This window comes from Epinephelus lanceolatus, chromosome 4 (genome assembly GCF_041903045.1).
Source record: "Epinephelus lanceolatus isolate andai-2023 chromosome 4, ASM4190304v1, whole genome shotgun sequence".
Taxonomy (NCBI): Eukaryota; Metazoa; Chordata; class Actinopteri; order Perciformes; family Serranidae; genus Epinephelus; species Epinephelus lanceolatus.
The window spans coordinates 37,442,532-37,456,404 of NC_135737.1; the positions used below are offsets into that span (position 1 = coordinate 37,442,532).

The following is a 13,873-nucleotide window of genomic DNA, read 5'->3' on the forward strand; positions in this document are numbered from 1 at the left end:
TTGATCCTGAACATCTCATGTTGCGATCAGCCTTTCGGCGTTGATGCCTTGGTGTCTCTGTTCGGACTTGCTTACAACGAAGTGATGATCAAATCCCTTAATGTCCGCGTCAGGGTCATAATCTACCCTTCCGAAAGTGCTTATGCCACCGACACAGGCTCCCCGCGCTGTATCGACAACTACATCCCCCAATAAATCTCCCGGTGTCCAAAAGTGGAGGTGCATTTACACCCTCCGCACTAAGCTCTGTGTCTTGCCTGTAATCTGCCTCGTGTCAGATTGCACCCTGATGCTCTCAAATCGCTCTAATAGAGAGTATCCTCTGCTCGGTGTCAGTACTAGGAAGGCCCTTATTACGCTTCTGGCTGTGGCATAACTCTTTTAATTGGTTGATCTGGCTGGCGTCTCCAGCCCTGGAGCAGGCGGATTAGAGAGGCCGCTCAGTAGCCGCTCCTGTGTGGACTTATATAGAAGCGTGTCTGCTGAAATGATCCACTTCCAAACATCCAGAGACCCTCCCTCTGTAGCAGACCCGCAACGCAAACCACAAGTGACAAGATGCCTGCAGCCCTGAGTCCCGGATCTTGGCACCACCTCAGGTCGATGGGTTCATAGTGCCACAGTAGCCCGAGATATAAACTAGGCCTAATTTAGTTAGTCATAGTCTGTGGAAGAACATTTGGAAGAAGCCCACGGGCCTAACTGCACAATTTCCTCTGTAAAAACTTCCAAAAATGACGCTTCATGCAATGTAATGAAAGAATAATTTACACAAAACAATTATCAGAAAAGTATAACATTTTAGTTTAAATATTTTGTTTAAAATTTTAAGGTGAACTTTTAGCACCTCTTTTTTATTTATATACATTTCTGCATTGACTTCCCTCTGCTCCCCCCTTAAAGTAAAATACACTCCACAGCAGTTGTTCTCATCTCCCCCTCTTTGATCAAGCCATCAAACCTCTGAACAAGAAGCCGAGCTTTCCCATGCACAGCTCCCATATTTCCTCCTCCATAATCCTCCCACACTTTGAACACGACGGCTCCGGGAGACACGAGCCTCCAGTGAGTTGCACGTACTTCCAATGCTTCTGATGATAATCGGTTCCCCTCCTGAGGACACAGACTGTACTTGAAACTCTACCTGCACCGGGGGTTCCTCGCGGGGATGATTTGTGTTATATTATAGTTAAATTACAACCTGTAAATAGTTAAAAAAAAAAAAAAGACTTTTTTTTTTTTATCACCTCCTCTATTTAGTTTCCAAAACAAATGGGCTGCCTACTCAAAGCTGCAACACCCGAAAGAGTTTCCACAGATAGAAAATAAGAAAATAAACAGCAATTTGTCATATAAACATCACTAAAAGGCAGATTTATGGAAAAATAAAAAATGCAAAAAAGGTTTTTGTCATGGTTTCCCCTGTCAAGTAAACTGAACGTGCCAGTATGAGAGGTATTTCCTCACAATAATGTCAGACTCATCAGCCCGGAGCCGACACTGATACTTTCTCTTAAAGCCTGTCTGATTTGACTGCAAAATAATATTCATAAAATATATTTTTATCTTCGATTAAAACCCTAATGTGTGCCAAGACAGAGCCTGGAATATAAACTACAGGTACTCCTGTTTTTATTTCGCGGCAGCCTATTTTATTTAAGATATCAAAAAGAGAGATATTTCTACTCATTCAGTGTGCATTCACGCCATGCGCGCGCACTCAGTTGTTAATAGTAATTATAATAATAATAATTTATGACTGCATCAGTTTCCTTGAAAACGACATTTCTGACTTGGCCTTTAACTGCAGCTCTGCTAACTGAGTTTTTGCTTCTTTAATAAAAGTAAACTAAATGTTGGTGTTTTTATTATATAGGAACAAGAACAACCATATTTTGCGACAAATATTGTTGTTATTTTAATTATTATTATCACGTTAAATACTAACAATAATTACACAATTTAAATAATGATCAAAATAAAGTTTACAGTTTAATTTGTCATTCTAAGTGTAACTAAATGGACACAATGACGTTATTAAACCGACACAGAAATAAAGAAAAACAAAGACGGAAAGAAAGAAAGACAAAGAAGGAATGAGAGAGAAAGAAAGAAGGAAAGAAAGAAAAGTATTTTTCCTTGTGCCATTATTAGTTTAATTCTCTTTTTTTTCATCTTAAATATTAAGTTTAAAAAATAAACTGAAATAATAGACTGTGTGGACTAATGCACGTTTTAAGCGACTTTTTAAAAAAGTTCATTTAATTAGAAAATGATTCACAGGCGGGTAATCAATAGCTAAAATATTAATAACTGATAAAGTCAAATAATTTAACTTAAACGCTTTAAACAAGAAGCGGCACGATTTTAGCTCCAAATGACTCATATCACGAGTCTTTCGATCTGAAACTTTAATAGCCTGAATATTCCGTTTAAAATTGACTATTTGTATTGATTAGGCTACATTAGTTTTATTTTTCTGTTACAATATGACCTAATTCACAACTTCTAGAGGGGAATTAACAAGTTGCGCAACTAATATGTAAAATAAATCACAGAGAGAGAGAGAGAGAAAAGTTTTCAGTGGTGGGGGAGTGTTTGGGAGGTGGCCATGTGTATGTACAGTACATGAATGTATCTGTGACAGAGAGACAGGGGAGGGAGGGAGGGAGGGAGCAGGGTTAGATGGAGCAGCAGAGATGTGTTCAGGGATGGTTTATATAGCAGTGGGTGTGCGCACAGCTCGCACTCAGTTCATTACCACTGTGGCGCGCTGCGCAGCTCAAGTTGAAGGCTACTGATCTCCACCACGACACTTGAGGGAAAGCTTAAACTGCATTCTGAAAGGCAAACAATGAATTATTCAAACGCATGAACTGCAGCAGTCGCGTGTGCCACACGGTTCAAGCCGCACAACGTTAGATATTAGTGAACAAAAACCTCATATTGCGCAACGACGACAGCACACGGCGCACAGGGACAGATCATGCACTGTCAAGCCGAGTTGAGGCTCTCCTCCCCCGGACAGCTGAAGGCTGCCAGGCGGCGCTACAAGACTTTCATGATTGATGAGATCCTCTCCAAGGAGACTTGTGATTATTTTGAGAAACTTTCACTCTACTCGGTGTGTCCTTCGCTCATTGTGCGGCCGAAGCCTCTTCATTCATGCTCGGGTAAGAGGACTCTCTTTTATATATGTGTGTGTGTGTGTCGGTGTGTGACCAATTAAGAAACAGAAGAATAGATAAACGTAACAAGGCAGTTGTTTCAATTTGCAGATTTGTGGGAAAGCGAGAAAAGGTTATTTGGAGATCCTGACACTTTTACGCATGAGATGAATGCCATTATTAGAGGGATGTTGTATTTAAATTTAAAAAGGATGACACATTTTAATGGTGCATGGGTCAAGAAATGTGAATTTACAGTACAGAGACTTTACAACCGATATTAGACGGGTTAAATGTACATTGTATTTAAGTGTGTGGTGGGTTATACTGGTGACAAAACTTGTGTAGTGCCAAAAAGTTGTGATAACCAATAATTCCCTCTGGCTTCACTGTGCGTATGGGAATATTTGTCACCATTACGTATCCTTATTTGCTCCTCTTAGTCATTTGAATTTGTAGGTGTGCATCAGAAGTATCTTTACATGAATCACAATTAATATATGCACGCTTCCTCCCAAAGTTGCAACACCTTCCTCACTCTGTGCTTCACATTATAAATCACTGCAGCTTGAGCGTTTAAAATCAAAGACGTGCGGTCGCCTGAGCGAGGCTTCGGGGCTTTTGCTGAACTGATGAATGACTGAATTGATAATAGTTACACATAAAGGTCAATGGAGTGGCAGTGGGACAGATAAAAAAGTGAAATCTTACTCTGGAAGCCAGTGGTTACTTTGCTTCAAACTGTATTTGGTCTAATTTCATTTTAGTAATAGCCTAGTTATTCTTCTTAACCAGAGGCCTTCCTTAATGAGTTTTTGTGGTGCTGGACATTTAAAAATTGAGATGATTGTATCTTGATAGTGTTAAAAAGTTACAGCGAGGTTGGTCACACCACCCTGCAAAAAATGAATTATACGGCACACTGATTTATCATGATTGACATGGACGGAAATACAGAATGCAAACTTACAAATGCTTGATCCAATCACTGCACTTTAAAGCTGATTCCCTTTGAATGATAATCCCTCTCCTCCCAACTTATACAAGCCCCATGAAGTGCTTCCTCTCATTTTCCTTTCAGTAAGATGGTTAGAATTACTCAGATCCCTCCAATGAGAGATTGATTGACAGACTGACATATTCTGCAGCCTTTAACTGTGTCTTGAGGTTGTCAAAAAATGACCAAAATAGCATGACAAAGCTCAGCTGGCACAGCACATGCTACCTTGTCAAAACAAAACCGATTCTCAATTGTAATTCCAGATGAATCCAAACAACTTAAAGGCTACTGCACACTCTAGTAACCATTAGGATAATTGCTCCAAAGTCTGAAATAATAGCCACTGCAATTTGATGATGACAGCGGCGGAGGGTTAAAAATAGGCAAAGCGATTCCCTCATCCCTCTGATATGGATTGGTGTATGTGAGAGGGCACTATGACTGGGCTTTGGCACCCCTCTGTTCGGATGGATAGAGTAACCCACCCTGCATATCAGAACACTGTGCCCACCACTTATTTGTAGCTGCGGGGGTGTGAGACACAGTATATTCCCTAACATCAATGGCTTTTAGTGCTGGATATAGAAGCTGGCAGGCTTGCACGTCCTGGGCCACAGAGAGGCGGCTGGCCCCTGCGTGGTCCCTGAACAGTGAAAGTTGACTTCTTCATTCTGCAAAGGAAGGGATGCTATAACCTCCTGCGACCAGCGGAGGCCGCTGAAAGACAGTGATGCCAATAATGTTGCCTGGAGGAGTTGACGACAAATTAATTGTTGGTTCTGTATTGTTTATTACTGGTATGCCACTCAAACATACCAACATAATTGTCTTCCTGTGTTTTGTGCTGTGACACTGTATTGTGAGTCTCAGTCTAGTTTTAATTATCTGTAATGAAATACAGAGCGTAATTATGTAGGGTAAAAGTGGCTAATAATCTTGGAGCTAATTCTCTGTCAGCTACAGCGAGATCAGAGACAATGAGACCTGACCTGGTGCTGAACACTGAGCGACGTAATGGCAGGTTACAATATTTCATTTGGAGGCCCATCTCTCAGCAGGACCCAGGGCAGGGCTTTTAGTGGTGCTTTCTGGAAGAGGTGAGAGAGATTAAGATCAACTGTGGCATAATCTCACCTGACAGCATGATGAAAAATAAAAACCAAAAAAAAGAAAGCGGGAGTGTGTGCAGCCCGAGGGCCGCTGCGTACTGGTTTGGTACTGGCTGAGGGCTTACAGCAGAAATCCAAGTGAGCAAAAGGGTTTTCATCCCATCTTAAACCTTAAACCACTGCAGACAATAAAGTCTCCCATTAAGCATAAAGCCGGCTTGAGAAGGTTGATTACACACATGTCAGCACACACAGGCAAGTATGCACACACACACAAAGACAAAATGAACGCACATCTTCCATCTTCAGGGAAGGATAATGTTTGACAGCCTGTCACCTCCCTGTCATTTCCCACTGCCATCAGATTTTTCTATCTTGACAGAGCATCAGTGATAAATCAGTTCTAAACTACAGGCCTACAGGAGCACCAGCGTGGCTCAGGCAGGGTTCAGATTAAATAGTTAATGTCTACGTTTAATGTAATGCTAGATGCACAGCTTCAGCCGCAGAAGTTTGTCAGTGTGCCTGGGAAAATACTGACAATTAATCTCCTGACACTTTCCTTCTACCATTTGTTAAGGACTGACATTAAATTGCTCCAATCTGTCATGTCCTGAAGGTGAATGATTGTAATTAAAGCAATGCGTTAGGACAGATAAAGGCGCTGTGTGGCCTGTTGCCCCTCCCACACAGGTAGTGTTTGATTTGTGCTTCAAGGACAAAGCCAAAAAACAAAACCTGTTTAATTGAGTAGCTCCTTGGCTGTCACCACACAGTTCATACCCAAAACATTCACCTTCACTAGTCATAGCTAAGCAATGAATCATCCATGTCAGCATCCCATTGACAAAAAAAGAAGTATAGATGGTATGATAGGGAGTGGACTGGTGCAGGAAATATGGTTAATTTAAAAAGCTGTGTGTCATAATAGCTGCATGATCAACAGAGTAAACTGTTGGTATTAAAAGGAATGTTTAACAAACGGCTCCTCTTGATCTATTCTCAGCGGGTATGTCTTCTGTAATGGTCCCCAGAAGCACTTGTGTCGGTCCTTACATTCCGACTGTGATTATCAACAGTATCAGTGTGCTTTTGCATGGGGCTGAGTTGCACCCTTGCAGCTACTCAAACAGTTTATTTGTAGACTATTGACAGGACACTGGCACTTGTCAACAACATGTCAGAAAGACAGCTTCGCTGTCAGTGGAAAGTCACCACGACGGCTGACATTTCCCTCTCTGCTGTCTCTCTCCGGCGCTCCCTCAAAGGGACTGTCCGGAGACAACTTCAAGCTCGCTGTTGACAAGAGATTTCCTGACCATCGTAAAGACAAACTGAGATGTTTTCCCCCGCTGTGACACAAGTGACACTCTCCCTTCACTGTCGTTCCTCATGTGAAATTCCTCCTATAACAGAACATTAGATGTGGTGATTCACTGATATCAGAAACACTTACACAGAGCTGATTCGCAGAGAGAAAAACGGAGAGCGACATAAATGGAGAGCAAGAGAAAAAGGTCTTCTTGTCTAGACTTGTAGCGATAGCAGCAATCTCACGTCGGAGGATTAGTGATGACCTCAGCGCCTTACCATGATGTCATGATGAGCCCAAGGCAGCGTCTGGTGTGTCTGTGTGTGTGTGTGTGTGTCTGACTGTATGTATGTGTGTGGAGCAACTGGGCCTACCTGCATGTGTACTTGTGTGCAGCACTTAACACTCCTCATGCTTGGCTTACATCTAATAGTGGGGTACAGTGTACACCGTATGTGTAAGTGTTCATGTCCTTTACTGTTAGAGTAGAAACAGAGACATGCTCAACCTTCTATATATATGTATATACTTCTGATAATAACAGAAAACAATCACGAAACAGCAATAAAAAAAAATCAACATCTGACTTTATGTCTCCTGTGGTCATTGGTGCCTGTGTACATGTGTGTCTGTGTGTTTCTTGAGGTCGATGAGAGATTAAGGAGACAGATCCACCACAGACCAGCAACACACATGTTGTGTTGTGTGTCTGTGTGCGAAAACCTCCTATTTCTCCTGCTCCATTGCAGCCTTTTATCTCCCCTATATCTTCCCCCTCCACTCCCATAATCCCCTGCCCACGTCCTCTCTGCTGCTCCTTATCAGCCCGGGCGTTACAGTCTGCCCCGTGCTCAGTTGGCTTGTAAATTTTGGTCAAGGGATTGATTTTATATTTGAAGCCGTAAGGATTTTTTCTGGCAGATATTATATTCACTTTGGTCGACCTCGCCGCATCCTCTCGGCCAACCTCCTGGTCTCCTTCCCTCCCATCTCGGCTCCAGACAAGTGTTGGTTTTTTTATTGATTCTGGCGTCTCGCTGCTTCTGTCTGTGCTGATGAAGAGCGAAAAATGTGTGTGTTTGTGACTGGGTAGATGTGTAAGAGTGAGGGAGAAAAGTTTATTAGCTGAACTGTTTGATTTAGTTTTGGGGGATTTTATTACAGCTCATTGTGTGCATGTGTGTGTACATCATGCTTTCAGGCTCGGTGTGTGGTTTTGTGCTGGGAAGCCGGTTATTATTTAACAACCTCTGAAAAATAATCATTCATTTGAAGGGTTCAGAGGAGCGGTGTAAAACACAGTCTGCGTCATTGGGATCACAGCCCTCTACATGGAGGAGGTCAAAAGCAAAACACTTTTCACAGCAAACACAGGGCGATTAAAAATGAACCTGTCCAAGCAATTACAGCCGGTCGATAATGGTACAACCGAGGTGAGAGGCACATAAGAGCTCACTAAAAACTCCCAGTGATTCAAAAGGATATAATCTTTCTCTTTTTACACTGCATTTCTCTGTCGACTGACGCACTGTCTCTGCTCCTCCAGGCTCCTCGTCACTACGCGCCTACCCTCTCCTCTCGGTGATCACGCGGCAGCCCCCCAACCTGCCCTTGCACCTCCCTCAACCGTCATCTCCGGGCGGGGTCCCCTCACACCTGCTCTCCCCGCAGCATCCACGAGGCTCCGAGCCCTCACCCAGCCAGACGCCCCTCAGCATCAGCAGTGAGTCAGAAACGGAGCGCAGCACGCCCCGCCTGAAGAAGCCACGCCGTAGCCGCACCATCTTCACCGAGCTGCAGCTGATGGGCCTGGAGAAGAAGTTCCAGAAGCAGAAGTACCTGTCCACACCTGATAGGTCAGTATAGTTGAGATACTCACATCTGATTGGACAGGTCTAAGTAGTCTGTTGTACATGCAGGAAAACACACACCAACTGCACAAAACACATTAAAATAAGAAGGTAAATCATGCCTGCCAACCTCACAGCTACCTAAAACAATAAAAGAAAGCAAACTACCGATGTGTAAAACTAATACCACAGTTATAAGATTTCAACCTGATGTAAAAAATTACCAGAGTCGTATAAGCATCACTCAACTGTGACATTTTGATAACCTGTCTACCTGGCATACAGAGCGTTTCTAAAGTACAGTACATGCACATGCACATGTACACACACGCACACTCCCAAAGCCGCAACTGCAATTATCGAGCAGTGGTTAACCTAACATCATAATTTTTGATTTATCCTGTGGGGAATGTCTCATGTAATGTGAATTTGTCTAAGCCAGAGCATTACCTCAGCATTCTAGTTGAGACAAGAGTAACGTTTTAACCCTGTGCTCTCGAACAGCAGAAAGCCCCAACAAAGAAACACTGCCTTATTCAAGAGAGCGAGGACGGGGGCCAACACAAGCAAACAGAAATGTATTACATTGATTTACTGCCAATCATTTCACACATGTGCAAGTGTATATAAAGGACACTGCTACAATAAGATGAAGTAATCTACATATTAATATCTGTGTCTTAAATTCCATGCTGCGGGTCATTTTTGGGACCTGACATGAGGTTAGACTATATTTTCCAGTTTTATTGTGCGCCTCACATTTATATTTGGCCTGCAGGCTGCTTTTCCATTATAACCCAGAATAGTATTGAACCGTATACGTTGTAAAAAGCTTTCCATCACATGTACTGAATTTCAAACTGCTTGTGAACCTTTGCATCAAGCAGAGATTGGATGTCTGGTACACTACACTCTACTCATCCATGTTTGTGTCATACGTAGATACGGAGAGTACATCAGCAGCGATTAAAATCACAAATAACTGGCTTCACTTACGGTGCGTTCATGCGTTTAGACATGCAACTAGCTACACAGACGTCCCATGCATTGTATGCTCCTTGCAATGTATCTGCTTACCACATCTAATCTGAAAAGACATTAGCATATTTGGAATAAACCAGATTTATTTGTCATTCCATTTACGTCCTATCCGTAGGGAAAACTCCCACGATGCATTATTAAATATATCACATCTTGGCTTGCCTGGAGCCGTTGGAAAGGCGCCATGCCTCATCTTAAAGCAGAAGCCCTGAGGCTGAGCACAACTCAGTGATCAAAACCAACCACCCTTACGAATGGCTGTGCCAAAATACTGTGTCCTGTCAAAATATCCGATTCTGACACCGCGTTGAAAATTAATTAAATACCCAGCTGGCGGAAAAACATCAACAGAGAAAATCCCCCTTTAAAGCCCGACATCAAAGGTGCGGCGTGCTCCCCAATTTGGTTTGTTATGATCCAAAGATAACTTTTCTTTTCTCTCCCTTTTCTTGGCTTGCAACCTCTGTGGTTTTGAGTTGAGACTATGCGCGGGGGCGAGAGGATCCTAAACCAAAAATATCCCTGAAAAAGACTTTTAATTATTGATATCACAGAGCAATAATGATTTTTTTTGCAGCTCACAATTATAATAATTAGTGTCTTAATAATCTTTACTGTCATCATCATGATCATCATGAAAAAAGGTTTTCAGTTACACCCAAGATTCCCTTGTGAAAGGTGCGAAGGTAGAACAAAATGGCGGTCTTGCAGTAGCCTGAAGGAAGGAATTCAAATACTGTTTCTATTGCTGTGAGTGTGTGGTTTCTCTTCATTGAGAACTAATGACCATAAATAAGCAGGGTGTTTTCCTTTTCTGCAATTACTTTTCCTTGCCTGCAGTTGTTGAACAGCTACAGACTGGGGCACGCATGATCGTGGAGTTTGATAGACAGCTTGATTGCCTGTATGTCTGGTGCTTTCTGAGGCGCAGACACATACACGCACACAAAAACCACACACAGCCCTTTATGTGTAAGGTATAAGGTTATGCAGACGATCCCTTGAATCTCCAGGGTTTGTTGTTGCTCTGCTTTTTAGATTCTGTTCACGCCTTTTCTCTGTCTCGGCTTCCACTTTCACCATCAAATGGAAGTCAGTTCCTTTCACTGGGGGGTTGGTGGTGGTGGTGGTGGGACTCCCTTCATCTGACTGTTAAAGACTTTGAGAAGAGCAGGGAAGAGGAAATCTCATTTTAAAACTAACTCCCAGATAACTGCTCTTTTCCTTTACAAATGGCTGCCTTGTTCACTTTATCTGTCTCTTCCTGATGTATCACATTACACACCGTCCAATAGCCCCATTAGTCATGGATCAACACATGTGGTGGATGCATTCAGAATTCTCTCCCAACAGCTCCAATAGTCCGGCTACAAGCGCCGTGATTGGATTACTGACCTCGGTACAGATGTTTCGAGCAGTGTTTCCTGAGCTGCAGGTGTACAGTGTCAAACTAGCAAATCAGCTTTGATGTGAGATTCAAAGACTTAAGAGTGTAAGAGAGGTCTTATACTGTACTTAAGCCTGCAATGCTGGCAACCTCTAGGCATGGAGCTGCATTATATACCTGGTGGAAAGGTAAAAACCACAATTAGTGTCAAGATTCTTATCGTTTCTGGGAAAAAAAGACAGGGATTCTACCTGGTCCTTTCCAAGAAAAGTGCCTATTAGTTTAAAGCACGCATGCTACATACCCTGTTTAGGTTACCCCGATTGCAGAAAGCACATAAAAAATCCATCTAATGTGCAGTTCTTTTCTATTTTGCAGGTTAGACCTGGCCCAGTCACTTGGTCTCACACAGCTGCAGGTGAAGACATGGTACCAAAACAGGCGTATGAAGTGGAAGAAACTGGTAAGAGACAGTTAGCAATGACTGTTGGAAAGCCTTACATGTTCCTTTGATTTCACTGCTAACTCACTGATTCATGTAATGCTGATCTGAGCTATAACATTGACAGAGGTGAATAGCACAGGAAGAGAGGGTGTAGTGAGAGGTCTGACCGATGATGACGGCAGGGAGAGCAAACACTTTTGTAGCAGGGTCAACAAAAAAGACCTGAAATTAAAGACGAATGAGTGCACATGGGGGCAGCCAGCAGCCATACGTCTTCTCTTAATTACTATAATAGCGAGCATTGCCTCCGACTGCTGCCATTTATTACCAGGAGGAGTCCACTAAGATTGCCTGTGTGTTATTCTAGGTGCTCAAAGGAGGTCACGAGGCCCCGACTAAGCCCAAGGGAAGACCCAAGAAGAACTCAATTCCTACCACGGAGGAAATAGAGGCTGAAGAGCGGAGAATGAGGGAGGAAGAGGAAAGGATGAGGAGTGCGACGAAGGAGGCGGCGCTAGCTCATGGGGGAGATGCGTCTCAGCTTGAACCTCAAGATCTCAGCTCAGAAACTCACAATCTGAGTGCGGCGGTCGAGGGATCTGAGCGAGAGCCGACGCTCCCCATGCAGTCAGAGACTCGCGCAGCCAGCTAAGCAAGAGCAAAACCAAAGACTGATGCCAACCTGAAAACAAGTAGTGCCTCAGGATCACTGTAAAAAGCCTGTGTGGTGTGTAGAGCCATTTGCTTTAGGGATTTGACTGGAAACATATTGCTGGAACCCAATCTTTACCTAATGTAGCCTTTTTATTGTTTTGGTGTATCAGAAAATGTACCGTACAAAGAGCTAAAATGCATAGACACTGGTTGCACTGGTAAAAATCTGGCCTTTAAAAAGTGTATTTGAGCAGGTCCCTGGTATAAGGAGTGTAAATCTGTCCAGTCCAAGCAGGTCAGTCAAAGTAAAACACCACATCACCTTACTCTGCATTACAACCATGACCGATCACACACACCACTGACCCTCCAAGCTGCCTCACATAGTGCATGTGCCAAAAAAGACAAGATCTGCCTTACTGTACTTTCTCTATGTATCTCTGTATTATAAGCCACTTCACTGCCAAAAACTATCATATTAAATGGCTACAGTGCCTTGTTGGTCTCAGAGGAAAGCTTTTAAAGTGTTGATAAAATAACTATAAAATGCAAGTATATTTTTTACAGTGATTTTTCATTACATGTGCCGTTTTTTGGAGACAGAGTTGTAAAGTTTTGAAGAGCACTTCTGTGTTTACATTGGAGTTCCTCTGCAGCTTTAAGGTGCAAAAATGTGTTCACTATTTGGTCAGTAAAGCTTGCATTTTTATTTTTTTCAATCTGAAAAGTCAATATTTCTGCCAAGCCATACACTGTATTATACTGTAGAAATGTGTATAAAGTATAAAATATATGGTCTTTTCGGATATATATGTAAAACAGTATTTTTACCGCTGTTTTAAATTGGATTAAATAGTTTGTATGTACAATGTTACTGCCGTCCCTGATCTTTTTTCTCCTTTCGTGGGAGTCGGGATGACTCTGCTTTCTGCCACGAGGCCACTAAGACTCTTAAGCTGTCAGAGATTCTCAGAGGGAATAAATCATAGCCTGTGCCAAAGATGCACAGCAAATGCTGAACATTTAAAATCTCGAAGACCTTTTCAGCCTGCAGGCTTCGCATAAGTACCCCAATCAGTATGTTAGACTTGCGTTAACATAACACTGTCTTCAACTGCCTGTCACCGACTTCTCCGTACACTTCCAGCTCTATTTTCTTTCCTTGCAAAGATTTGTAATTAAAGAGTTTCACTTTTTTGAATTATACAGATTTATTTTTATTTGTTATTGTTTCATATGAAAAGTGCAGTATTTTTCTGATGTAAATAATAATACTTGTTTGGTAAGCTTGTTTGCAGTTTTTTTTAGGTTTGTGTACAATCATTTTTACTATATACGAGTGTGTGTTTATGTATTTAAATGCACTTAATAAAATAGCAATCATTTAAATTCCATCTGGTATTATTTGCTGCAACTGCTGCAACTGTCCTGGTTTTGCATGCTCTGTATGCAGCCGGATATTCTAACAAACTGTTCTGGTGTGTCTCTCATGAAAACAATCAACAACAATTAAAGTCGCCAACAGGATTCTTTGGTATGACTCTGACTCAGATAATTCTCAGATGCACTGTCACATCATGCTAAGTGTGTGTAAATCAAACAGTTACAGTAGGCCTGTCAGGCTGGAGTTCAGGCAGATCCATTACCGAGGAAGCTTTTGAAGATGTATTAGCTTTAGTCAAAGTTCGCCATAAATCACATTAAAGAGAACAAAGCATTTAAGCACTCTGTGTTGTGACATTTATCATCTTTATCTGTACAGCAAACAAGATGGCCTGCAGTGCACCTGAGGGCTCCTCTGTGACCCTGAGCGAGTCTGAAGTGTATTTTTAGTGCCTGATACCGGACATGGATGGTTTGAAGAGCAAACAGCGCAGGTTTGCATTGTGTAATGTGTACTGCGCTTTA

General features: G+C 42.3%; 1 protein-coding gene across 1 annotated transcript; it reads left to right on the plus strand.

Moving 5' to 3' along the window:
* Nucleotides 1-2,735: 2,735 nt before the first annotated feature.
* On the plus strand, nt 2,736-13,492 carry barx2 (BARX homeobox 2). Its single transcript, XM_033630750.2, has 4 exons — nt 2,736-3,173; nt 8,135-8,444; nt 11,245-11,329; nt 11,679-13,492. The coding sequence occupies exons 1-4, from the start codon at nt 2,987-2,989 to the stop codon at nt 11,961-11,963; spliced, it is 867 nt and encodes a 288-aa protein (XP_033486641.2). The 5' UTR covers nt 2,736-2,986; the 3' UTR covers nt 11,964-13,492.
* The last annotated feature ends 381 nt before the right edge of the window (nt 13,493-13,873 follow it).